Source organism: Copadichromis virginalis, linkage group LG3 (genome assembly GCF_057382275.1).
Source record: "Copadichromis virginalis isolate Kocher_CV1m ecotype Utaka linkage group LG3, C_Virginalis_male_GT1.1, whole genome shotgun sequence".
NCBI lineage: Eukaryota > Metazoa > Chordata > Actinopteri > Cichliformes > Cichlidae > Copadichromis > Copadichromis virginalis.
This window is the reverse complement of record NC_140620.1, coordinates 7,425,858-7,453,529: the sequence shown is the minus strand read 5'-3', so window position 1 is coordinate 7,453,529 and position 27,672 is coordinate 7,425,858. Positions and strand designations below refer to the sequence as shown.

Genomic DNA, 27,672 nt, shown 5'->3' with positions numbered 1-27,672 from the left:
ACCGTTGCTGCTCATGACTAGTACTCACCTTGCAGGATCCAAGTCCGGTGTGTGGCTTCTCTGAGACAGGAGTAATTAATACATGTTTTACTAAACTGGCATATACAAGGAGACTGCTAATCACGTGCGTACTATTGCCAAAATGAATTAACACATCTAATTAATTGTATATACACTGTGATAATTTACAAGAACTGAACCATTTTCTTAACAGCTTATTTAACTCAGGGACAATTGCTCAACGTTAAGAACCACTATGTCTCTATTAAAGGGAGGAGATGGGAGCTGAAATGGCTGATTCATACCGGAAAAATTGGTAAAATAAATAAGCGATAATGTGAAATAGAGCTAATCTAGTAGAGTCCAAGAAAACAAAGCAAAGAATTAGACATCAGCACAATATTTAGCTTATAACGTTTAAAACTAACTGATTTCAGCTGGAGGAACCATATCTACGTTAGTATAAAACATGTATGTACATGTCAACATAAAAAACAGGCACACCTGCTCCGAATGAGGCGTGTAGGCCAAGCCGTCCGAAAACTACATTTCCCTCGAGACTTTGCGAGCCTTTGACAACCAGCCAATCCGTGCCATGACAGGCCGGCACGTGACCTAGAGTGAGTTCCTGTTGTAGCTTGAGGGAAACAGGCCGACTTTCAGCCACGGGAGAATCGCAATTTGCGGGTAAGTTGAGACATCTGGCCGGAACGAGGTCACCTGAGTATATATGAAGTGTTATTCGGAGGGCGTTGTCGCAGGTTTCCGCGCTCTGTTAATCAGGAACGCGTGAATCTCGGGGGGAACGAGCTGTCTTCCCGTGTAGGCCTGCTCTATTTCCTGGTGCACATCTGTGTCTGTTGGAATGGCTGAGTTAAAAAAGTTCATTTAAGGCGTTTCGGCGTAGCTTTGTCTGTTTCTCACTCCGCTCCCTGCTGTGCTCAGATTTTTCCATGGACGCTTCCCAGCTTTGACGCTGAATTGTAAAAAGACTGGAAGCCACACTTTGCCTGTGCTGGGAATATTTGAGCTGGTTTCGGGCACCGAAAGCGGCTCCTTGTGTGTTGTTCTGTTTCACAGCAGCTGACCAAGGCAGGAGTGAAAGCAGGTTTATTAACCCGTTATTACGCGACAATGCTGCTTCATGTCGCCCTGCTCCCACATAAAACAAAACACTTGCAGATGCAGACTGCTTTTACTAAGTAAAATGTTTCTGTTGGTTATGTTAATCATCATTAGTTGCCGAGTGGCACTCCAATTTCGTTGTACTCTGTACAATGACAATAAAGGCTATTCTATTCTAGTTGCCGAGTTTCTTAAAAGTCAGAAGCAGCTTCAGTGTTGACCACGTTCAGGCACGTCACGCGTGGAATTAACAGCTTTGTGCACAGAAATCATTGGAGGAGAAACATGGCTGTAGATCTAAACGAGCAGCCATATTTAGACATAGAAACTTTGCTGTTATGGCTGTGGGCTCGACCTACTGCGCCGGCCTCTGTTTAGAGGGATCACTGCCCACATCAGCGAGTGGTTTAGGTTATTAAAATCTTAAAAACAACAATATCGTCATGTTTTGTTTTATAAAGTGTCATTTCTTTTGTTCTTTAAAGGGATATGAAACACTAAATGCATAAGTTTACACCCTTGAGCTCTGCTCTCAAAAACTGACACAGATATAACCATCAGTGTAGCTGGATTTAAGAAATAAGTGCTTCAAGTTTTAAAAGCATATTTAGCGCCATCTTCTGTCAGTGCGGACCCTTAAGTCACCGGTTGGTTGGTTTCCATCAGCAGACCAAAAGGTTGCATCTGTTCATCTGGATGTTTTCAGCGGGAGAAACGTTTCGTCACTCGTCCTTCTTCAGTCTCAGCTGACTGCAGGTTTCCAACCTTATAAACAGGACATTTGCACAGTGACTGAAACCAGCCCACTGAAGGAACAATGGGCTGTTCATTGAATATGCAAATTGTCACAACCATTGATCAACAACCACTGATCAAACATTTCTCCCAGTGCTAACGTCCAGATGAACAGATTTACTTACCTTGGTGACTGAGCGTGCACTTAGACCTAGACTTACATTAGCTTATGTTAGCTAACTTGTAATAGACCCAATAGCTCAGGGGATTTAAGAAGCCTGAAACTAAAAATCAGTTCAAGGAGAGCTTTTGTTCTTCCCCGGGCAGCAACAACGAGTTTTATGTTAAAACCAAGGCTACACTGTCCACTTTTACTCTCTGTCTCTTGAGTAGGGGTTCCTCGTTGTTTGGCTAGCTGCACTGACACGCTGTTAGCCGTAATGTTCAGGTTTATAAATGAGGACAGTGTGGAGGAGAAGATGCTGTCTGAGTCACCAGACCAACAAGCTACAGTCTGACACTCGGGTTTTTCCATGATAGGCCGGATGCAGCGGTCATCCACCTGTCACCTGAGTCAAACAGGCTCCTCTCTGTTCTCATTTATTCAACCAAACAGCCAACAGGTGGATTTCCTCCTGTCAGTGCAGCCAGCCGAACAACGACGAGCGAATCACTGCTAAAGAGACACAGAGTGAACGTGAACAGCATATATGTGGTTATAACAAATCATCCCAGTGAAGACGGAGCTCCACATGTTTCTAAAACAGACTTTAAGCTGTTATTTGTTAAATCCAGCTAACAAACAGTGCTATACCTGCATCAGGCTGTGAGAGCAGGGCTCCATTGTGTCAATTAGCCTCTGCATTTAGTGTTTAATGTCTCCTTTACAAGTGTTTCAATTACACAGGTGTTGATCCTAAACGACGCTGCAGAGTTTATTATTACACTGCAAAAACTCTCAGTACACAGTGATTTAGGAACTAAAGGGATTGTGTTTGTGGTTACAACTTTAAATATTGTTCATTGTCTTAATATTAGAATCATTAACACCTTAAATATGGTGCTGTTTAGTGTGTGACTGGGAAGATTCACACCCAAAATACCGACTTAAATCAGGGGCCGTCGAATCAAAGACGGACTAACCTAATATGAAATGAATGAGTAGTGTTAACACTTTCAGTCCTATGCAGAGTATTTCACATGTATTGCTATAAAACACTTGAAACGTATCGTACCACAGCAGCTATTCTCATTTTCTCAAACCTACTGATGACACACTATATTTTTTCATAGGTTTTTACTTGTTACTCCACCCTGCTGTCCTGGCGTTTCACAAAATGAGGAAGCATTCACTGCTGCTGGTTTCATGTACATTTGAGTCAGAATGTTTTCGAGTCCACTTACTGTTTTGCTTTAAAACCTGGTTTAGAATGGTTTGAACACTTTGTGGTTTATTTAGTGAAGATTAAGTGTAAGTGAAACATGACTTTTCAGTTGCTGCGTCTGTGAAACGTCCTGAAAAAGTCCTAAAGGTTCTGGTATGTCCAGGAGCGCCGTGGCAGTGGTCACAGACATTCCTGTATTGTTGCTGCACTTAGGCAGTGCACAGTGAAGGACCTTGTTTAGCCCTTTCATCAAACTCCATTTCACAGTCTGAGAGCAAGAGGGAAACTGTTCATTGTTTTGATGAGCTGGGCCTGCTCACTGCTCGTTAATACCAGGCAAAGCTGGGCTTGGTGGTGGCATCATCACGCTGTGAGGCTGCACACCGCAGAAAGGAGGAAGAGCATCCACAAACACACAGAGAGGAAGAATAGCTCAGCGGTGCTGAGACTCGAGTCCGCGGCACGATTTCATTTCGTCAAATAAAACAGCGACACTGAGTCCTGAGGACAAGTCTCTGTCTGTGCTAAAGTGCCCCAAACTGATAGTTTTACAAAACAAACAAACAACCCTGGACACACAGATGATGTCATCTCAATCCCCCTTACAGGAGATAGAGACGACACGTAATTCAGTATTTTATACCAAGAAGCAAACTCAATCTTTGTGACACTCTGCTCTGAAGTGTTAGTTGAAGACGTTCTTCATTTGTTGTGTTTTCTCATGTCATATGTCAGATGTAATGTGATGATTTTCAGTAGAGTTTAGTTACATTCTGTCTCTGTAACACAGCTGTCAGTGACTCAGTGTAACAGAGAAGGTGGCATGTCTCTAATAGTGGGGTTTAAGATTTTAACTTCAAGTCTTGTTGTTTTCTTTGAACGCATTTGTTGAAACTTATTCACATGATTGATTTTTGAAGTCGCAGGATTAAGAAGGGAGAGTTTCTTTACTATCTTGATTCACAATCAGTGTTATTACATTTTTCATTTTGACTTTTGGTTTTGAGTTGAATTTGGTCTCAGTTGGTTTCCTGAGTCGATTTTCAGTTCAGTTTTTATCTAAAAAAAGAAAAGAAAGAAGTCTCAGTGCTAGTTTTAGTCTTTCGGGCATGATTGTATCTAGTTTGAGTTTTTTCTTTAGTTTCAGTTGTAGTAAGGATAATAACCCTGCTCACGACACACGCTCGTTATCAAATTAAGACTGTTCGCCACTCAGTTTAATTCAGTTCAGTTGTAATTATCTGGCGCCAAATCACAACAACAATGTGCTCAAGGCACTTTATATTGTAGAGTAAAGACAATAATAGAGACAATTCCAACAATTAAATGACCCCCTGTGAGCACAGGAAGGAACCTCCAGCAGGACCAGTCTGCAACCAGTGAGGGTTGAGGGCAGGGAGCTGGGACAAAAGAGACACTTATGGTCCCAGTATGCCCACTGCATCAGTCTCTTTGCCTGCAGATGCAGACTCACAGTCAGTTGTATTTATACCTGCTGTTAAGGTGCCATTACATCATTTGTATGTGACTCAAACACATAAAACACATATGTCAGACTCAAGATAAAGGAAAGAGCCAGAGGAGGCAGCGTGTACAAGAGGAAACAGTCTGTGAGGTCGTAATCATGCTAAGACCTGAGCTCCTCAACTAGACGACACCAGTTATTTATATCTTATGCTAGTTTGCTGTAATCGTTATTTATATCATAAGTCTTGCACATAGTTTTAATGGCTGTACTGCATATTATCAGTCTGGGTGTTAAACTAAGCCTCACAGCGGTGCGATGTCACTGTTTCCACCTCCATTAATGCACGTTGTTGCATCCTTGGATGCAGCATCCTTGAGTCTTGCAGGTCTGCCGCTTGAAACCATTCGATGACGCCTGACAGCAAAAAGGTGGTTTTGATGTACTCGAGGTCAAATTTATATATGTAGCACATTTAAAACAACAAAGTTGCTGTACACTGAAATGATGTAGTTCTAAAAAGTCTGCACAAAAAATTTCAGAAAAATGTAACACAATACTTAACATTAACATAAAAAAGTAGAAAAAAACAATTTAAAAATTTATTTTTGGACAAAATGCAACCGTCTATGATGATGTCACAGCGAGAGAATAAGTGTTTTAATAAAGATTTACATGTGTGCAGTGTCTGAGCTGTGCAGCTGTGGCGTGGTATTGATTCTGTAGCTCTGGTGCTGTAGATGCAGGAGCTCGATCACCTCTCTGTTTTAATCTGGTTTCAGGATTACTTAAGAGCATCTGGTTAGATGACCTCAGACCGCGGTGATGTGTGCATGCTTTCTAACGCCTGTTAAGAGGCGAGCTGCCACATTCTGGACTAAAGATAAAGATAACTGTTCAACACCAAAGTTAAAGTAGCCCAGGCGGCAAGTGCTAGAAGCATGAAGAACTTTATTTTCAGTTCCTTCTGTAAGAGGTAAAGCTTTACTTCTTCAGTGACTCTGAGTTGATAAAAACAAACCGTAGTGATGACTGTTATTTGTTGGTCCATTTTAAGAAACCTGTTAAAAGTCATGCCCAGATTTTTTTACAGCAACATGACTGTAAGGAGCCAAAAGACTCACAAGAGTCATATTTACCAAAGCGTATGAAATCGGTCCTTCTTTCATTAAAATGTAGGAAATTTATCCTCATCCAGGACTTAAAGTCACTAAGACAATTTCAGCTGAATGGGCATAAACACCTGGATGTCACGGCAAAGAAAGCCGATCTTTTCTAAAGATAGAAATTAGAGGCAACACGTACAATGAAAAGAGAAGTGGGCCCAGAATGGACCCTTGAGGTACTCCACAAGTGAGCGATGCTCCCACCTGTACAAAACAACTTGTGTTTGTCAGGTCTGATTCAAACCAGGTCAGAACTGTGCCTCTAATCCAGTTTCATGTAGAGCTGAGGTAGAAGGACCCGGTGGTCCACAGTGTCAGAGGAGGATGTAGAAGCAGCGACTTTAGAGTTGACTTTCTTTGTTTCTGTGTTTGCAGACGATCAGTCGGATTTGACTCATTTAACAACTGAAGTTTTACTTTAGGGGAAACTTGAAATAGATTTCTTTAACAGAGGTGATAAATAATGCTCACATTTTAAATACTGCATGTGATGCATTTATATGATTCTAGTTCTGATTTGGGAAACTGACAGACTTCAAACCTGTGAACCAGCCTATAAGTAATTTATACTTATGTAATTACAAGTATTTTACTTGTGTTTAATTAATTTCATACTATTGTTACATTTCAAGTAAAATAATAAAATCTTCCCTTGTGTGTTGTCATGCAGTGCAGTGGATAGATGGTATCTTTGCTCACGCTTTTGTTTGGCGTCCCAGAAATGTGCAACTTGTGTAGCTACCAGTCCAATGCGACTGAACACGGCACTGAGAGAAATGTTGGTAGAGAGGCTCAGTTACTTTAATCAGCTGCTTAAATCTGACATTTTTACTGTGCTTTCTGGCGTCATGTCTTCCTGCCTTTGTGGAAACATGTTTTTGACGCAGGCTGATTGTTTGTTGGAGGTAAGTGACGTAGCTCTGCAGTGCAAAGAGTTTAACAAAATGTTTTTTCTAACATTTAGATTGCATCAGTGAGTGACCTGATAACAGGAAGTGCTGCTGAGTGACAAGACCCAGCAATACAGCTAATGCACATTAGCTCACTGCTTTGTAAATGGTACATGGACTGGTTCTTATATGGTGCTTTCTTACTCTGAGCACTCAAAGCGCTTTACACAACCATGTTTTCTGTGCTCTCTATCTTTCCATCTAACGTTCACACATTCCTACTCTGATGGATGCATCCGAGAGCACCTGGGGGTTAGAAACTCGCCCGAGGAAATGGAGCAGATAGGGGTTGAACCACCAACCTTCCAGTTCATAGGTGACCTGCTCTCCATCCTAAGCTACAGGCCTGTCTCTTAAACAACATATTATACAGGATATCACCTGAACATTAACATTTTAGTAGTCAGTGTTTACCCAATAGGTTCACTGTAATCTAGAATGCTCTCCTCATACAGTTAGGCTAAGATTTTGGATTATGCTAAGTAGAGCTGCAGCTATCGACTGTTTTAATGAGTTATTTAAATTTTCCTTATTAATGAGCAATAATAAATACTCAAAGTAAAGGCTGGTGTTTAAAAACAAACTGGGATTGGCTTCTATTTTAGAAATTGCAACGTTTGTTTCATCAAACATTTTATTTTTTTTATAAATGCAAAAATATAGAAATAATCTCAAGTAGATTCAAAGCCAAATAAAAGACAGGTGCTCTGTCTTCTTTGACGGTCTGTTTCTAGTCGCTCGCGTTGGCGTTTCCATGGTAACAGTGGCGCCACAGAGCCTTGTGTGAAAGCAAAGAATCTGTGTTGAACCATCTCAGCCCTTCAGTGTTTGGTTTGTCCTTCACTTCACCTGCTGCCCGGTCGTGGCAGACTGCTGACCCTCTGCTGCAGATGTCTTTGTGTTTGGAGCGTTCGTCCTTTCCACTGTCACCAAGTCGAGTCTTTACCGTCCAATTACAAGTCTTGAGACGATCGTTGTTGTAAATTGGTGTTAGAAAAACAACATTTCATTTTATTGAACAGTTATTAGGATATATCAATTTTACTGCAGGAGCAGTATTTGTGAAAGTCCTGTTCAGGTCCTGGAGCTGCGATCAAGGTTGCTAGCATCTCATTTTTGGCATCATGAACAGAGAGCCCTCACAGTCCTGTCTCTCTTCCTCAGCCTGTGGAAACTCCCTCCCTCAGCAATGGCTTCACCTGTTTCAGTGTACAACATCTTAGAGTCACACACGCCCCCTGTAAGTATGCGTTTGTGTGTCTGTGTTGTGCATTTGATTGTGTCAAAGGCGCTTCTTAAAAGATGTAGAGTTCAGTGTGACACAGAAGAAGCCAAATCTCTGTTCCTGTTTTCTTTTTTTCTGATCTTCTATTACTGTGATAACTAACTGCCAGTTAGATGAATAACACATTTAACTGTAACTACCGCTGAAAAGTTTTAGAACAATTATTCCAGTTATTTGGTACAATTGAAGTCAGTCGAGTCACATGAACAGTTTAAGATGGTACAAAGGTTAGAAAAAGGTAAGTTTACACAAACAGACTGATACAAAAGGTCTTTCTCAGGGACAACATGGGCTAACAGTTTAAAGCTGCTCTGCAGCAGTGCAGAAGCTGCTGCTCCTACAGCTCCAGCCCCCTCTGTCTGCAGTAAGCAGTGCTGGACACACTGTGGTACCAAAGCCTCGTCAGCATCAGCTGAACAGTGCTGTACTGCAGAAAGTAGAGTGATGGTGCAAACATGGCGAGAAAATCTGTGAAAAATCTGAAACAATCGAAAACGTTTCACAATATTGTCAAACAGTGTTTGTATATAAACAATGAGCAAACTTACAAACTCATCAGGTGACTGACTGAATGTTAATAAATGAGGGCGGGGCTAAATTGCAATAAAAGCTAAAAATCTTTTGTTATTTTAAACATTGCTTTTGGCCGATTTGACATCGTTGCAGGTTCAAACCAGTCATGTATGTTGATATTGGTGTTTGCAGACCCGCAAAGAGTCTCTGAAGATGGAATTGTTATCTGACGTGTCCCTGCTGCCTGGAGAGGAAAGGATTACTGGTGAGTCCTGTGCAGCTGATGAATAAGACTGTTTGCTCCACAAGTTTCTCATATTCTGACTCTTCTCCTGTCTTTCCAGATAAAGACATAATCTACATCTGTCCGTTCAGTGGAGCCGTGAAAGGCAAAGTGTTGATCACCAACTTCAGACTTTACTTCAAGAGCTCAGATGCTGTAAGTGTGTGTGTGTGTGTGTGTGTGTGTGTGTGTGTGTGTGTGTGTGTGTGTGTGTGACAACTCGATTAGATTAGACACCGTATCTAACACCATCGCTGTGAAGCATCGCTGAGTTTTTTCTGAGTTTTCTTGTTATTGCACTTTTGCTTTGTTCAGCTGTTACAGACTAAGTTTAGCATTTACCACCTTTATTTATAAGCACCTTAAAAAAACCAGGGTTCACAAAGTGCTGCACATATACAAAGAGCATAAAGACAAAAAGAGAAGAGGCAGCTTTGGAGCAGCTACAGCGAAGCACGGTCACGGGCCAGCAGGAGGTTTAAAAACACATAAAAGAAGTTTAAAAAGGATCAAAGGTGGAGTGAAATGAAAATGGGCTGATGAGCTCAGACTTTTTTGTTCCAGTTAAAAGATGCGCTGCAGCTTTTGGAAACTACCTGCAGACGTGCCACTAACTCCATCATAAAGTGTGTGACTGTAATCCAGCCTGGATGCAACAAAGCTGTGGGTTACTACCTGAAAAAGCTGCCTTGATAAAAGGCTTTATTTTGGCGGACCGCCTTAAATGGAAAAAAAAGCAGCAGCTGTGACGTTGCTTTCAAGTTTAACGTCTGCATCCGTTTTAACTGTGATGACATACTGTGATAGGGAACCAACATCATACTCAGAAATGCCACCAAACCCATCACTTCTGTGTTTGTCTTATTAAAATGTAAAACGTTCAAAATATAAAGGCTGGATAAAAGCGCCACAGTCTGTCGACGGTGCGGCACGAGGAAGCCTCATGAGCCTGGCAACACGCCGGGCGGCTCATGACGTCACCCTGATGTGACAGGAGCTAAGATGAAGGCTGCACAACAACCGCTGATATCTGCGGCGTTTAAGCAGCCTTTGCTGCCCAGTCTGACCGGGCTAAAGATGCAGACGTGAGGCCACGATTGGATATCCTGGCGCGCGCACACTTCAGTGACAATATCGTCCAAGCATGTATGAGCAGCAAAGTCTAAAGTTATGGCTGAGCTGTCCCGGGCGCTTCTGTAGCCCTGACTACAGGAGGGCGGACCTCCAGGGCAACGGGAAGCCATGTGACCGCGACCGCTCGTTACATCACAGCGTGAGATACGTGAGATACGCCCGACGTCGCACCTTAATTTGTTTTTATATAAATGCTTGGAATGAGTCTTGAGTTGAATGTTATTTAATGGGCAAAAATACTTAAATAAAAAAAATGGCAAATTAAATTTTTATTGTCTTTTTTCATTTTTTGCTGATCTGAAAATTGATCCGTGACTTAAACCGTGATCCGTGATACGAGTTTTGATTTTGGGACCAGTGTGGATGCTTTTTGTGGACGCTGTGAGTCGTTTTGCTAGTTTTACATGGTGAATTTGAATGTGTGACATGTTACCAGGTAAATATAGGCATTATTGTGTGTTGTTATTGAGTCTATATTTATAACACGAGTATCCGTTGCTAATTTTGTAATTGTGTGTTTACAGTAAATGTGTTTATTTTCCAGTTATCATTGTGAGTTTCTCCTGCTGAGCCAGTTTAGCGTCACGCTGGAGCCTCTCCCAGCTGTTGAGTAAAACACCAAATTGAAACTGAGTGATATTAAAGATGAGAGAGAGTTAATAGCTTTACAATAAGAGTCACTGGACTCATCACTGTCCTCGGTGAGTCCAGTGACCGTTATGTCGTCTGCAAACTTTACGTTTTAACAGTGAAGTTATTTGTGTAGAAGGGCACACGATCGAGGACTGAGGGGTGCTAGTGATTTAGATGTGATTCTCCCCAGACTTCAACTTTCTGTCCGTCAAAAGTTTGTGAGGATATAACAGATGAAGCTGAAACAGGGAGCGGAGTACTTTAGGGATGAAGCGCAGTTCTGTGTCGACAGCAAAATAATTTCCCCCAGGGATCAATAAAGTATTCTGATTCTGATTCTGATTCTGATTGTCCCCGACCTGTCTGCACACAGCCTACAGGTGGTGTCCTGCAGGTATCACAGAGGGCTTCTTGGTTACTGGAGTGATTGTTGAATGTTTGAAACAGGAAGGAGCCAATGTTGAAGATCAGTGTGAAGACTGGCCCATGATCTGAGAGTGTCCTTAGAGTAGATGGGTGAGAGTGTGGCAGGGGGAGGTGGTGAGGCAGCAACACTGTCTGCTAATCATCAGCATGAATGTTAGTAATCAACACTGTGAAAAACTACTTTATCCTTGGAGAAGATAAAGTCTTTATGCTTACAGAGATCATATGAAACTCACAGCATTAGTACCAGGAACCGTTCTGTGGTGGACAGAAAACTGAACAATTCCTACGACACCGTTAAACGATGTATGACTTCCTGCTCACGCCGTCACATCTCAGATTATTATAAAGTCCAGTTTTACAGAACAAGTCATTTATAATAAATGAGCTGTTGGCACAGCATGCATTATTCACCATTAATTTAGCAGAGCAGGCCGTCAGGGCAGGTATCATGTTTGGTGACACGATCACTCAAATTTTCATTAACGTTTCTGCTGTCGTTTTGTCTTTTATGGTAAGACTGGGAAAAACTGCGAGGCATGAATAAGATCAAAGTACTTGATACAATAAATCAGCCGAGTGGGTGACGTGTACGGGACAAGTGGGATCGTTACATTTGCATTTCCGTGGTCATACCTGAGGCGGAGCATTTTTTTACCTCTGCTAAAGGCTCGTACCTGGAGCTTGTTTTCAGGATCCTAAAATGTTCATCAGTTTGAGTGGGTGCCAGTGTTTCTCTGCCTGTCAGGTCACAGGGACGAGCTGGGAGGGTCCTAAAGTTTGGCATAAAGTTTATTCCACTGCATGCTCTTAAATAAGAGCTGTGTGTGTGTCGTGCATTGTTTTTAATACACGCTGGACCTCGCGTAACAGAACAGCTTCCTGTTGCTGAGGTCACATGACTATATTTGTCATACTTTGTGTTGCAGGATGTGACGGTGACGCTGGACGTTCCATTGGGTGCCATCAGTCGAGTGGAGAAGATGGGTGGGGCGTCAAGCAGAGGAGAAAACTCCTACGGCCTGGATATTACTTGCAAGGTGTGTGTTTAATGTTCAGAAGTCATTTGCTTTTTTACAGTTACTGGATTTTTATTTAAAAAGAACACAAAGTCTCATCTCTGCCATCGCATACATGTGCTGGTAGCTTAAAGTGTCACAGCAACACTTTCTTTTAGTTGTGTCTGTTTTGCAGGTCTTACATGTTGTGTGTTGATCGTGAAGTGTTTGATCTGTTCTGTCACCAGGACATGAGGAATTTGAGGTTTGCCCTGAAGCAGGAAGGCCACAGCAGAAGAGATATTTTTGAGGTTCTCTTCAGATACGCCTTTCCTCTGTCACACGGTCTGGTAAGAAACCTTCTAACGTCTGCTGCTGCTTTACTTGGTGTGTGGAAAAAGAAGAACACCTTATTTTGACAGAGCCTAATAAACATTATGGGGTTTAAATAGAGCATATGGCTTCTGCTCACCCCAACCAATCACAGCAGATGGCCCCGCCCCTCCCTGAGCCTGTCGGAGGTTTCTTCCTGTTAAAAGGGAGTTTTTCCTTCCCACTGTCACCAAAGTCTTGCTCATAGGGGGTCATGTGATTGTTGGTCTACCTTACAGTATAAAGCACCTTGAGGTGACTGTTGTTGTGATTTGGTGCTGTTTTTAAAAATGTTGTTCCAGCATTTCTGAGGCTCTATTTTCAAATTGCATCATCTAGTAAAACTACAGCAGGTTCTTCTTTGGCACAAACACTTACAGTGATGACGGCTTTAGGTCTGAGCTGATTTGGAGGCCGTTGGAAACCACAGTTTGTTAGGCGTCTGATAGCTTTTATACAAGCCTGTAATATTTATTTTCACGGATATTAAAGCTTGAACGTGAAAAAGAAAGCAGAATTTTCATTCAACTTTGAACTGACCTTTCATGTTTCTGGTAAAAACTAGACCAATAAAGCCCCTTCATTCGTTCTGCTAACTGCCTGCTGTCCAAACCAAGAGTATTATAACATCGATGGGGCTTAATATTGAAAAACGCTCCCTGCTCGTGTGCTTTACTGTTACAATGGCTGTTCTAATGGATGTGCTGCTGTTTCTATAAGACCGCTGTATACAGTAACGTCTGACATGTTTCTCTCTTTTGCTTCTGTCCAGCCTCTTTTTGCGTATTTGAGTCAAGAGAAGTATGCTGAGACTGGCTGGACCATCTACAAACCTGTAGAGGAGTTCAGACGGCAGGTAAGAAAGACAACGTGCGCAGTATCGGGGTCCCAGGACAAATGCTCAGGACAATAGGAATGGCAGTGTTTTCTATAAGGGCTGATAATCTGTTTTTATTGAACCACAGTAAGCGAACGCACCCTCAGAAGCCTTGATGTTAAAAACCTGATGACCTGTGAGGTCTGATGCTTCTGAACAGTCAGAGCTGAGTTTGAGTTTCAAAGAAATGAGTCAGTAATGATCATTATCTCTTCCAGGGTTTACCCAACAACAAGTGGCGTATATCATTCATCAATAAGAGCTATGATCTGTGTGACACCTACCCCACTGTGCTGGCCGTACCCTACAAGAGTAAAGAGGAGGACCTCCGAAAAGTGGCTGCCTTCCGGTCAAGAGGACGAATACCGGTGAGGGCAAGACTAAGCTGTCAAATATAGGAAAGACTTTTTGAGTTAGACCAGATCTTTGAACGCATACCGTGCTGTACTTCCTCATGGTGCTGTAGATACTGTTACACACTTGTACTGTGTTTCTGAACAGGATGAGCTGATTAGTTTAAGTTTGCATTTTAAAAACATTTGCATTGTCAGTTGGTGTGTAAAATTACCAAAGCTAGTGTTAGGAGTCAAACTGGACTTGGTTCTTCACCGTGACAGGGCTGCTATCTGACATTCAGTAATAATGAAGCAGGCAGAAGACATGTATTCATGTGTGTTTCTCCTGTTTTGGCTTCCCTTCATTGGCTTCCTGTTAAATCCAGAATTCAAAATCCTGCTCCTCACATACAAGGTCTTAAATAATCAGGCCCCATCTTATCTTAATGACCTTGTAGTACCATATCACCCTATTAGAGCGCTCCGCTCTCGCTCTGCAGGCCTACTTGTTGTTCCTAGAGTATTTAAAAGTAGAATGGGAGGCAGAGCCTTCAGTTTTCAGGCCCCTCTTCTGTGGAACCAGCTTCCAGTTTGGAATCAGGAGACAGACACTATCTCTACTTTCAAGATTAGGCTTCAAACCTTCCTTTTTACTAAAGCATATAGTTAGGGCTGGACCAGGTGACCCTGAATCCTCCCTTAGTTATGCTGCAGTAGGTGTAGGCTGCCGGGGACTCCCATGATGCATGCAGTGTTTCTTTTTCCCTCACTCTGCATTTAATTATTAGTTATTCCTATGCTTTCACAGTCTGTCCTGTCCACGTCCTCCTTTTTTGTGGTCCTTCTGTTTTACTTCTTTTCTGCAGTGTCTGAAGCTTCTTAATCTTCCCTCTTGAACTTTGTTTCCAGACCACCGAACCTCAACCTGAGCTGTCCTTCTAATATACTCATTCCTAATCCTGTCCATTGTGGTCACTCCAAAGGCATCTGTAACTCCAGCTTGTCCTCCTGTCTTTTTTCTCTTTTATGTCACAGCAGGTCTCACTACCATCTTAAATCTTCACTTTCAGTTACGCTGCCATCTTTCACTTCACTCTGACTGCATGCTAAAAGCTTTTTTGACCTTGAGGTGCAAGAAAATCCCAACAACAGCTGCTGTAGTTGGTGCTATATACAGTAAATTGAATTTGCCTGCACAGTTCATTGATGGTTGACCTCTGGTATTTAAACTTGTCGACCTTCACTACCTCTTTTTCTTGCAGCTTCACTGTCACACCTCCCTGCTCCCACTACAAGTCACACTGTGGTCTGTAAATATCACAGTGTGTGGAACCTCCCGCCTCATCTGTCACCCCGTCTATTACCAAAGCTCTGCACATCACTATTGTTGTTTAATACTTGAATGAAAATACTTTGCAGACCCTGATGCTGTGTTTCCAGCTTGGCTGTTACTGTAGCCTCCTGCAGCTGCTGCTCTACTGGGTTGAGATTAAGGGGCGTATCATGTCACTGAAGAATAACCCACTTCTCTGGCTTTAGCAGTCTGCTTTTACTCATTATAAATTTGCACCGTGAAGTACTTTCCTATCATTTTTGCAGCATTTGGCTCAATCTGAGCAGAAAGTATAGCTGTGTACATCCCAGAATTCATCCTGCTACTCTTGTTAGCAGTCACATTATCAGTAATCACTGGTGGCCAGATTACACTGGCAGCTATAGATACCCACCACAGCATTGCTTAAGTGATGCGTGTTAGCTGATGGGCCTGACTATATTCAGTGGGCCCTGGCTATAACACGGTTTACTTTTTGCAGATTTTTTTGGGGCAGTTTTGCATACTTTTTTTTTTTTTACTGCGTACTGTGTTCTGCATCCTGATTGGCTGTAGACCATCATGTAGCATCCAGAAGGCAGAGAACGATGCTAACCATCACACAGAAAGTTGGACTTCTGGACATGCTTACTGTATTTCCCGGATTGTAAGGCGCATTAAGCGAAACAAAACAGTCAAACTTTACTCAACTCATTCGTCTTGCTTCCTCTGCTTCCGTACCAGTGATTCATTAATGATTCATTAATGTTGAGTTCTCTGGCAGCTGCTCTATTCACTTGTTCTGGACCTGAAAACAGGGTTTGATCTTTGGTTTCATTCTTTAATACTGGACTTATGTTTCTACCAAGGTTTGAACTTTGAGAGTGTTTAAACAAATGTTCATGCCTGTCTGAGAAAAGTCTATAAAGTGTGTAAAATGGGGTTTTACAGCCTAAAACATCTATAATAATTGTAAAAAATAAAGTTCACTACTTTGCAGATTTCACCTATCGCGGGTTGTTTCTAGAACCTAACTCCCGCGATAAACGAGGGACCGCTGTACTGTAATTTCTGCATTTTCTTGGTTGTCATTACTGACCTGTTTGAGAACTTCCATTGACTGACCATCCAATAACATTTAAAGGTTTCCCCTGGTTTCCACACGTTAGCTCCAGATTTGGTTCAGTTACAGTTTGATGCAGGAAGCAGAACCCAAGACAGCCAATACAGAAATGACCTGTTTGTTTGTTTTTGTACTGGAAGCTTGCAGGCTAAAAACATCCAGATGTGCAGTGGAAGTCCAGACGGGTATTTTGTGACATGCTGCAGATTCTAAACACAACTAGAGCTTGAAAAAACAAAGGGATTGTTTCAGACTGAACATAATGGGTTTGACTTGTTGACATAGTTTGTGGATATTCAGATGTTTGAGGAGAAAAGCTTCTGGATTTCTTGAAGTTTCTTGAAGACGTTTCATCTGAGAAGCTTCTTCAGTTCTAGGGTCAAATGGTGGAGAGTCCCAGATTTTAAGCCCTGTGGGTGTGTCCCCAAGAGGGTCATGGACCCCCTATTGATCCTCTGCCTAATCAAACGAGCCAAGGTGTAGGTCACAGTCAGCCAAGGTTTCAGGTGAACCCATCGTGAAACCTGGCCCCACCCTATCATGTGACTTATTGAGGTCAAAGGGCCCAGGATGTGAGTGGACGTTAAGGCGTCTCAGAACTGGATTATAGATGGCAGACAGTCCAGATGCTTTTCTTCCCAAGCTCCTTAGACTTCAATGACCTGGATGACTGAGAACCTTCACAGACAGATGTTCTTAACATTGACGCTGTATCATAAAGTGTTGTGTAAATCCTTGTTACTGTTGTTCTGTCTTAGGTCCTGTCATGGATCCACAGAGAGAACCAAGCAGTGATCGTCCGCTGCAGTCAGCCTCTCGTTGGCATGTCTGGTAAAAGGAACAAGGACGATGAACGCTACCTGGAGCTGATTAGGGAGGCAAATGATACCACCAAGCTCACCATATACGACGCTCGTCCCAATGTCAACGCAGTTGCCAACAAGGTCAGAAGAAAAAGGAAACAGCACAATCCACGGGCATCATTTGCAACATTTATCTGTGAACTACTAATTTAATCAAATTTAAGACGGTACATCCAAAAACTATTCATAGCACTTCACCTGTGTACACCATATATACACTGCCAGTCAAAGGTTTGGACACACCTTCTCATTTAATGGTTTTTCTTTATTTTTTACTACTTTCTACATTGTAGATACAAACTGAAGACATCACCTATATGAAGCAAGATATATGGGATTATGTAGTAAAGACAAAAGTGATAAATATGTCTTATAATAATTTAGATTCCAGCCTTTGCTTTGTTGGCAGCGCTGCAAACCCTCGGCCTTCTCTCAGTGAGCTTCATGCTGTCGTCACCTGACGTGTTTCCCCTCACAGGTGAGCCTGTCAGGGCTCATTTGTGGAATTTCTTGCCTTCTTAATGAGGTTGGGACCATCAGGTGTGTTGTGCTTTGAATGTGTCCCCAAGTGCTGTCACAAAAACCATCAAGACCACGATGAAACTGTCTGACATGAGGACGCCCCAGGAAAGGAAGAGCAGGAGTCCCCTCTGCTGCTGAGGATTCATCCGAGTCACCAGCCTCAGAAATCACAAGTTAACAGCAGCTCAGATCAGAGCCCAGATAGATGCACACAGAGCTCCAGTAGCAGACACATCTCTACATGTTCAGAGGAGACTGTGTGAATCAGGCCTTTATGGTCAAACAGCTGCTGAGAAACACAAGGAGTGGACATTAGACCAGAGGACATCTGTGCTTTGGTCTGATGGGTCCTGGCCTCCACAGTCACCTGACCTAAACCCAGTGTGGATGGTTTGGGATGAGATGGAGCTCAGAGTGAAGGCAAAGGACCAACAAGTGCTCAGCATCTCTGGGAACTCCTTCAAGACTGTTGGAAACCGTTTCAGGAGACGACCTCATGAAGCTCATGGAGAGAACGCCAAGAGTGAGCAAAGCAGGACTCAAAGCAAAGGCTGTTTGGAAGAACCTGAAATATCAAACATGTTCTGAGTTGTTTACTACATAATGTCATGTGTTCATTCATAGTTCTGATGCCTTCAGTGAGAATCTACAGTGTAAACACTCGTGAAAATAAAGAGGAACCATTAAATGTGTGTCATACAGTTTGACTGGTTGTCTATGGCAGTAAGGTGATATATTTAAAAAGTGACACAGTACAAATAAGATTCAAACCACAACATAAAACAGACAACTACTAATGGTGTCGTTAGCCTGGCTGCAGGCGCCGACACTCAGGTTTTCCTCGTTGAGTCATCACAGTCACATGTAGGATTTTCTAACTTGTTCTTTCTGACAGTTTTAGCAACAGAATCAGGGTCTGATGGTGATGATGGGCGGATGCTTTGTTGTGCCAAAGATACTTGCTTTGAGCACTGTAGACTGTTATTATTCCCGTTATTGTGGATGCTGGAGCAGACGCTGTGAAGGTGGAGCAGTGGTGGAGGAATAGAGAAAGGTGGGCTGGGGGGATAAAAGTGGAGAAATCTCCATCTGCTGCATCTGTAACAAAAGACTCACAAAACAAACATCAGTTACAAGATTAAACAGAGGTCTGCAACAACAGACTGCCACAGGTGGACCCAGGAGACCTGGGCCAGTGCAGAGCTGCAGGGAGGAGGACCCCACACCACCACCTCACCTCTAGTCCTTCTGGTCCTGGGTGTGTCTGCCTCCCAGCGTCCTAGGTCCAAGGGCCCCAACACCAGTAAGCCATTCAGTCAGAAAACTCTCAAATACTCTTGAACCTGCAGCTGGATCTGCACAGAGGAGGTTGTAGCGAAGGCCTACACTGCACTGCTGACACGCTCACTTTTATGCTGTTATGGCACACCAGCTCTGCTCTGCTCATATCTGTGAGTCCCACCTGCTCAGGTATTAGAAGAGGGATTAGCCACTGTATGTATGATGCTGGGTGATCTGTGAGTGGGGCAAAAAAAACACTCAGCCAAAATGAAACAACAATAAAACATTTAAAAAACAACCAAATGCTCTATAAAACGCCATTTTTGTGGATACTTCCATCACACTCTCTCTTAACCTTTGTCTACCTGAACCTGCTGCGACACAATGCTAATGAGTCTAATATAACCAGCGACAGGTTATTGGGATAATAAATATTTATTATGTTGGAGGATGATCCCTAAAAGAGTTAGAGCTCTGTCATCATTAGTCCCAAACATTAACAAAAGTCTCTTACCCAGTTAATTCCACTGATACTATTATACACATCTGTGTAGAGATGCATGCCCACTGTTTGTGCCTCCTCCTCAGGCCACCGGAGGAGGCTACGAGGGTGATGAGTACCAAAACGCAGAGCTCATCTTCTTGGACATCCAGAATATCCACGTCATGAGGGAATCCCAGAAGAAACTCAAAGATATCGTCTACCCCAACGTGGAGGAATCCCACTGGCTGTCCAGCCTAGAGTCTACACACTGGTTGGAACATGTCAAGGTGACAGGTTTCTACATGCATTTGATAACTGCGCTCAGAAGAGTAGAAAAGCGCTTCATAAGAAACAGTCCATTTACATTACCTTGTTATAATAATGTATTTTTATTGCATTGTGCCAATCCTTGTACTCAGCTGGTGTTGTCAGGAGCCATCCAAGTTGCAGACAAAGTGTCCAGTGGGAACTCAGTAGTAGTTCACTGTAGTGACGGCTGGGACCGAACTGCACAGCTCACCTCTCTGGCTATGCTGATGCTGGACAGCCACTATCGCACTCTCAGAGGATTCCAGGTCAGTCGTTTCACCCTCGTGAACATGAGCTTAGACATTCACAGAGGATATGAGGAGCACAGCGGGCTTTAATTTCATCACGATGTCTGTTTGATATTTACAAGTTGTGATTTTTTCATCTGTGTCTTTTTTAGGTTTTGATTGAAAAGGAATGGATCAGCTTCGGCCACAAATTTGCCTCAGTAAGTTTTTCACCATCTAGTTTCTGAAATACATTCAATCGCATGAGTTAAGACGACTGATCAGGAGGAAACGTTTCTGATCTGTGTGTGTGTGTGTGTGTGTGTGTGTGTGTGTGTGTGTGTGTGTGTGTTCAGAGGATAGGACATGGTGACAAAAACCATGCCGATCAGGACCGATCACCCATCTTTGTTCAGTTCATCGACTGTGTGTGGCAGATGACTAAACAGGTACGTGCAGCGCTTCAGTCGTCTCACTGCGTGAATGTAGGAACGTAACAATGTTGCACTTTGTAGTTAAACAGCAGCTAGCAGTTTGTAGATAACCCCTCAACCCGACACCCTCCGTGGCTGGTTTCCTGTGACAGTCGTAGCAACACTGAGCTTGTCAACACAGGAGCAGGCTCCTGAATCAACATAGACTAAAGTAGGTAGGTACTCATGGAAGAGCAGAAGGGCTTGAACAGAGATGCCACAGCTTCCTCTTCCAGCTCTTCTTTTGGCATAACAGGTCTTCCAAGCTAGTCAATAATCAAGTGTGACCGGGGTTTAACTTGGGGCCTCCTCCCAGTTGGACGTGCCAAAAATAGCTCAGTTAGGAGGAGCCAGGAGTCGGTCTAATCTTCTGCCTTTTTATTTAGAATCCTGGCTCTACCCAGAGCCCGACTGAGCTCCTAAACATATCACTGAGAGAGATCCCAGATGCCCTCCGACGGGCATTTCAGGCACTCTTATCTGCCTCATTCATCATTCTCCTTCTCATCTCAGCCCCTACCCATCGTCTGTGGCCACTGACAAGAACGGGAGAGTAAATTCACTAAACGGACCTCTTCTCTTTCCACCACTGCAGACTGGTATCGAGTGTCACCATTACTGCAGACCCAGCAGACACTTTGTTAAGCTACCACTCCCTACTTCTATCACTCATCTACTTTTGTCACTAATGAACAAGACCCACAAATACTTTAATTCATCCATTTAGGCCGGCATGCATTCCCTTCCTCACGTGGGCACGCCACTCATTTCCAACTCCCAGTCTGCATACTGGAGCTGGAGCTGTCACCCGATGAAGCTAGCGGCACCATATTTCCAATAATATAGAGCAGACCCCTGAACCCGACACCTCGTGAAGGGCCGATAACTTGAGAACAGAGCGTGTCAGTTAACTCTGTTCATGCTTAGTTTGAAACCGGAGCCCCAGGAGGCTCGTCTGCATCAGCAGCAGAGGCAGCATTTCTTGAAGACGTTTGGACAAAACAAATATTTCGGATGAATTTCATTACAGATTGTTGTATAGTTCAAATATGAATGAGAATAAACAAAGAGTGCAACAAACAACATAACAGCTCGTTACAGAAGAAGAAGATTCAAAATGAATTTTGGCTTCGTTGAGCTAAAATCATCATCGATCGTCACTGAGAGCTCGTTCCTGTTGTAAGTTGAATGTTTGTCTGCCTCTCACGTCTCAGTGGGACTGTCTGTATAGATCAAACCAACAAAGGTGGTAAACAGCACTGTGAAACCCCACGTTCACCTCCTCGGCTGTTTGGCTGCTACGCTCTGGATTTCACTTTATTTCAGCACACTGTGAACTCTTCTCAGTCCAGCTGCACAGACCAACCAGCCGCCTGCTGGTTCAGGCACACACTCCCCCACTCTGAGCTGCTCTGGTTAGGCTCAAAAATACTCAAAATGCTGTTTGACTTCATGCATTTGACAAAAGAGAGAAGGAAACATCCCAACAAAAAGACAGGAACACTGCTAAATGTTTGTATGTTCACTAACGTTAGGATGACACAGTCTCAGATTACTGACTCAGTCTTTGAATTGTCACTCTCACCTCTTAGTTCCCTACGGCCTTCGAGTTTAACGAGCATCTCCTGCTGACGATCCTGGATCACCTCTACAGCTGTCGCTTCGGGACCTTCCTGTACAACTGCGAGAGCGTACGAGACCAGCATGTAAGAACACCTGCACATATAACATGTACATACATGCAAAAATGCGAAAATTGTGTCCTCGTAATACAGAGTTTGGCCCAATGAGAGTTTTTACTGCCTCTCAGACTTTAAGGCTGACTGGATGCTGCCGTCAGTTTTGTCTTCAGCAGCTGAATCACATGTTTCGTTGTGTTCGGGTCAGGTGACTGACTTGGCTGTTGTAAAATACAGAATTTCTTTGCCTTGTGAAACTCTCGGGTGTCCTTTGAAGAATGCTTTGGCTCATTATCCGTTTCCATGGTGAAGCATCACCAATCAGGTTTTCAGTATTTGGCTGAATCCATCGTTGCTTCTGTCAGCATCCATGTCAGCCGTTAACAGCAGTGACTTGGTTCTCCTGGCAGCCGTACCTTCCCAGCCATCACCATGTTTGCATTTAAAATCAAGAACTTTCCTTTTCCTTTAGTAGTAGTCCATGTCCAGGTCATGGATTTGGCAACTGCTCGAGGTTTTGCTGTCTGTCTGGAAGGTTAAGTTGAAATCAAGGAACTATGTATAAAAATGTCTGCAGTTAATGTGATAAGAAATACTTTATTTATACTCAAAGTTCGGAAGTTAGTGTACTACAAAGCATGGAAATCAATGCAACAAAATAAATACAGTGTTACAAAACAAAATCACTAAGAAAGTTAAAATTACACAGACAAAATGATCAAAACTGTGTCACTGTCCACATACTTATGTCGTGTGCTTCAGCTGCAAGTGTTTGACACTGAAACTCTTCTGTGGTGCAGGAGGTGAGGTCCAAGACGGTGTCTCTGTGGTCTCTGGTCAACAGCAAGGTGGATATGTATTTAAACCCCTTCTACACCCCAGAATCTGGCAGGGTTCTCTACCCTGTTGCCAGCATGCGCCACCTAGAGCTCTGGGTAGCGTACTACATCCGCTGGAACCCACGCATACGACAGCAGGTAGGACTGCTCTTGTGTTTCCTATAATATGCTGTAAGCTTGCCTGGATAAACATGTGGCCGGCTGCACAGGACTCCAAATACTGTATATCTGTTATCTGGATTCACTTACCAGATAATGGGTATCTGGATATCTCAACCTCAGAACTCTGAGATCGCAGCACAGAAACAGCTTTAGTTACAAATGATTGTCTTATGGCCTCTGACGGTGGACTCCTCTCTGTGTTAGACCTCAGCGCAGTCTCCTTCACACACTGAGGTTAATTATGGAGTTCCACAGGGTTCAGTGCTAGGACCACTTCTGTTTACAGCATCATCAGAAGGCATCGTTTACATTTACAGACAGAAAGACCTGACGAATGATTCTTTTATAAATGTGGTTCATTATAGTAACTCTGTAACTGACTTTATAGAAACTCTCCTGTTCTGAGAATCAATATTCAAAGCAAATGCTGCAATATGGAGTTTCCCGTGTACAACCTGTGACTTTGCATGCGTGTGCGTGCGTTTGTGCGTGTGCGTGCATGTGTGTGTCTGTGTGTGTGTTCCAGCAGCAGAGTCCAGTGGAGCAGCGCTACAAGGAGCTGCTGGCCCTCAGAGACGAATACTTGAAGAAGCTGGAGCAGCTGCAGCTGTCCGACTCGTCCACTTCCTCTCATCTGGCTAACAGCCCCACCCCCAACACCACCTCCTCCTCCACCTCCACCCCATCACAGCAATACACACACCTACAGACTCCTCTCTGAGGGCTGGTGACGCACTCGCGCATGCACAGATATCAGAAATACTTGCTAACTTGCACTTACACCTTCTTCAGTTTGATTTGTGTCTTGCACATGCAGGGAATTAATTAGTTTTGTGCAGCCCTAACTGTTGAACAACAGAAAATTGCGAATAGGTTTTAGATTTGATGGCGCTAGTGTTGTCTAACTCTAATACCACGTGATGGTGATTTATGCAATATGTCACAGTACAGCCTTGTCTCGAGACTTTTCTAAACACACTTTTCAGACAGTGAAGCCTTAAACACACTGAGCAGCTTTCAGTCCAAGGGCTCGAACACACACACACACACACACACACAGGACACACACCGTTGTGTTCATTCAGGCAGATGAGCAGAGCTGAAGTTCAGTTTTATCCTGTTGTGATTACACAAGAAATTTTACCTCAGGTCTTCTTAGGAGAGTTTAATGAGCTCCAGCCACACCCAGTTTACAGAGGTCAGCATGCAGGGCAAAATAAATGAATCAAGGTAAAGACAGGTTGCAGGTTGCAGGCATAGCCAAAGACTAAGCTGTCACGAGTCAAGGTCGGTTGAGCAAAATCAGGAGACTTCCTGTTTGTTCGATTCGGGTTTAGCGTCAGAAATAAACTGATGTGCATTTGACAGAGAGAAAGCTGCTGTCTGTCAGCTGGCTCCTGCCTGCGTCACAGCTGTTTGTGTCCTGTACCAACAAACAACAACACTTTTTACACTTCCTGCTGCTGAGTTCTCTATCCTGAAGGCGTACGGTGATCCGAAGCGCAGCAGACGTAGAGTTCTCAAGTGGACGGCGGTTTAATTTCCAGCTACATGTAAATATTGCGTCTCGTTTTGGGGCATTTGGGGTTTTTTAATAGCTAAGGAGGAAATCTGGAGCCACGTATGTTTGCCACTGCTATATGCTACATCACTGAAAGCAAATGCAGTTCTAGCCAATGACTTTGGTTGGAATTAATTAGCATGATACAGGATATATTTCAGGTGCTCGAGAGAGTAAAGGAAAGTCACGTGGTGCTGGCCTCTGATCCCGATCACTTCCTGTATTTAAATGTTTTCACTAAACACACACAGAGTACAGTCCTGGCCCATCGTGGTCTCAGCGTGCTAACATGCTGGTCACCAACTCGAGAGCAGGGTGAGTGAACACTGAGTAAAGCCTCCTCTGAAAGCACCTGTGCCTTTGGACGCCTGTTTCACCGCTTTGTAATTTTTTGTTTTGGTTTCTTTTCTCCAACAAAGATCAACTCATTCCAATTACATCGAATGATTAAAAAAAGGTTACTTTGCTCATCATGATCGTTTTTCGTTGTTTCAGGCGGGTTTAAAATTTCTACCTGGGATACGTATGAAAACTGTCCAAGCAGCATGTTCAGGTGCTGTCAGCGTCCAACTCGGATGTGTGGGAATGTTGGCAATGTTTTTCTTATTCGCACCAACTGATTCTAACTATTTGATATGACGTCTTTATCACAGTTAACACAAACTGTGATGAATGGTAGTTTGTTACAATCGCAGTGACTCCTCCACTTTATTCCAATCATCCAACCGCGGTGACGCATCGATTCTGGAGCGCTGTCATTCTTGTTGCCAGGAAATCGTAACACGTCAATCACGTTGTGTTACTTTGGCAGTGCCAGCTGTGGGGTTTGAAACCAGTCACTTCACTCAGCACTGGATGCAGATCTCAGCCTGGCAGTGTTGCATTGTGGGAGGGGAAACTGGTGGAAGTCTTTGAGAGGGATGCAGGAAACAGAAGTAGATGACGCCTCGCGACGATACCTTTAGCAACATAGTCCTATAAGTTCTTTCCTACAAACAGTTACATTTAACAATCACAAACATATAAATGTTACTGTTATCAGGATTCTCACTACAGTGCTCATCCATCATCGATGAAATTATGGATTCATGGAAAAACTGACTCTGTTTTCTTCCACGTCACACAGACCCACAAACCCTGCACAGGTCATGTTCTCCTTTTTGTTTCTTTACGCTCTAAAGTCGATTGTCTGATGTCTTCAAAACTGGAGTTTGAGCCCATTCTGCAGATTTCTATTACGATCGTAATTTTTAACGCGCGTCGATTCATGTCCAGATTCTGCCTTGGATCACCTTCACCTCTACAGAGAGACTTTAGCTGCGCTGTATCTTATTTGAGATGCTTTTAGAGGCAAACAGGGTCTCTGCTAGTTAACCCCAACCCTTCCTCAACTGACCAAGTTAACTTCCCCTCATGCTTAACCAGCTCATGTTGCAGCGTGTAAAATGTTTTCCTTGTTTGATTTTAAGGAATCTTTCAGCCATGTAAAAGGTAAATGGGCTGATGCTGTTTTATTCTACCTGAGCTTTATACAACAACATGTTTATGCCAGTTTACTACAAAACAGGCTGATCATCAGTCCAACAAAGACTCACACAGTTTTATTCTAAAGTCTGCAAACCTCACTGACTCTCTTTGTGTTCAGCTAACCCTGCTGCTTTTGTGCTTTGACTTCATAGCCAACCTTTAGCTTGTCAGTGCAAAGCACTTTCCTGCATCAGCTTTATTTAGCCCCTCTGTTTCCCCAGCGTGTCCAAAATATGGCAAAAAAATCAGAGTTACTGAAAGCACCTGGAGCGAATCGGTGATAAACCTTTAGAGTGTCCAGCCTGTAAATGCACATTGTGTAACAGCTGTAGGACACGGCGAGTTCTCACATCAGTTTCCTGTAATAAGCTTGGAGAACTTGTCTTGTGGTTTTACTGTTTTTCTAAAAGTAGCTCTAACGTAAGAAGGGAGATCATACAGCAACTGTCAGGATAAAAGAGAATAAACTACCTGCATGTGTGACAAATTCCAAAGTTGAACCTTTTCTGGAAAAGCGAGGCAGTGCAAGCTGATTGCTGTGTGCAAAGAGGTGCAACGTGTATTTGGTCTGACCGCGGAGGCAGAAAGAGACAGAAGTGTGTGTGTTGGGCTCTTGGTTGTATTTTGGGAAAAACAAATGAGAATCTATTTTTTTTTTTACTTTGTATAAGCACCATGATGTAATGTAATTACCTCAATCAAAACCTATTTTACTGTCTAAAGTTCTATTGTTGTAAAATACAAATATTTTATGTAGTGTAAAACCTTACAGTTTTATAAAAAGGAAAGTAATATTGGTTCAGAAATTGTTGGTATAAATTTTGGATTTCTGCTCCATCGGTTCAAAGTGTTTGGTTTTATCTCTGAGGGCATTTTTTGCTTTGTACGTGCGAACCCAGGAGGAGGAGGAGGAGCGGCATCAGGCCACCAGCTCCGTGTGGATCCTTGACTCTGGTCTGTGAGACGTCCTCTGCCATTGTTCATTTCAGTTAGACGCTTTCATTTATGTAGGGGATTGTAGTTTGAGGGGCTTGTGTCATATTATAGCCAGCTTTGTAATGAATACACACAAAATGTGTACTAAACAAAAGGTGAAATCTGAAAACATTTCACGTGTTTCTTTTAATTGGTTTGTTGAAAGGCTCATTTTCTGTAAATAATTCTGATTAAATTAATTTAAAGTGTTCTGGCTGAGTGCTGTGTGTTCATTCAGTGACTGCAGTGTGTTCAGTTTACATCAACAAATACTAAATATTATCTATAACAGAAAAAGATTTGTAGCCATCCAGATCCTTCAGGCTGTTCTGCAGTGTTTACAGTGAGTGACAGTCTAGCATAGAAAAGCATTACGAGTAGAAATAAAGAAATGTAGGGTTGTTTGTTTCAGCTGAGCTGGACAATCACAGACGGGCTTTTTCTACAGTTTGAACCAAAGACATGCTGTGAAGTTCTTCCAGCTTGCTGTGCTAAGTTTGGATGCACAGTCAAGCCCATAATTATTCAAATTTTGACTTAAAGTTACTATTATTTAACCAGCAAGTTCTTCTTTGACTGGAAATGACACAGGTGTCTCCCAAAAGATAATAAGATGATGTACAAAAGGCATTATTGTGGGAAAAAAAAAATAA

At 42.9% G+C, this 27,672-nt stretch overlaps 1 protein-coding gene across 3 annotated transcripts; it reads left to right on the top strand.

The window, feature by feature from the left end:
- Window positions 1-622: 622 nt before the first annotated feature.
- Window positions 623-26,599, top strand: mtm1 (myotubularin 1). 3 transcript variants are annotated; one of them, XM_085442906.1, is made up of 16 exons: window positions 623-687; window positions 7,991-8,066; window positions 8,817-8,889; window positions 8,969-9,063; window positions 12,030-12,140; window positions 12,347-12,448; window positions 13,243-13,326; window positions 13,566-13,715; window positions 16,876-17,061; window positions 19,372-19,554; window positions 19,687-19,842; window positions 19,977-20,024; window positions 20,160-20,252; window positions 21,869-21,982; window positions 22,756-22,932; window positions 23,486-26,599. In XM_085442906.1, the coding sequence occupies exons 2-16, from the start codon at window positions 8,016-8,018 to the stop codon at window positions 23,675-23,677; spliced, it is 1,815 nt and encodes a 604-aa protein (XP_085299032.1). In that variant the 5' UTR covers window positions 623-687; window positions 7,991-8,015; the 3' UTR covers window positions 23,678-26,599. The 3 variants fall into 3 exon arrangements, with proteins under 3 accessions (XP_085299032.1, XP_085299027.1, XP_085299040.1); XM_085442901.1 differs by having other exon boundaries at window positions 23,483-26,599; XM_085442914.1 differs by lacking the exon at window positions 7,991-8,066 and having other exon boundaries at window positions 628-687; window positions 23,483-26,599.
- Window positions 26,600-27,672: the final 1,073 nt, after the last annotated feature.

Coding starts and splice junctions, on each gene's coding strand:
- mtm1 (XM_085442901.1), top strand. CDS start 8,016: ATGGCTTCACCTGTTTCAGTGTACAACATCTTAGAGTCACACACGCCC. Junction 8,067..8,816: donor TAGAGTCACACACGCCCCCT/GTAAGTATGCGT, acceptor TGGTGTTTGCAG/ACCCGCAAAGAGTCTCTGAA. Junction 19,555..19,686: donor ACTGGTTGGAACATGTCAAG/GTGACAGGTTTC, acceptor CCTTGTACTCAG/CTGGTGTTGTCAGGAGCCAT.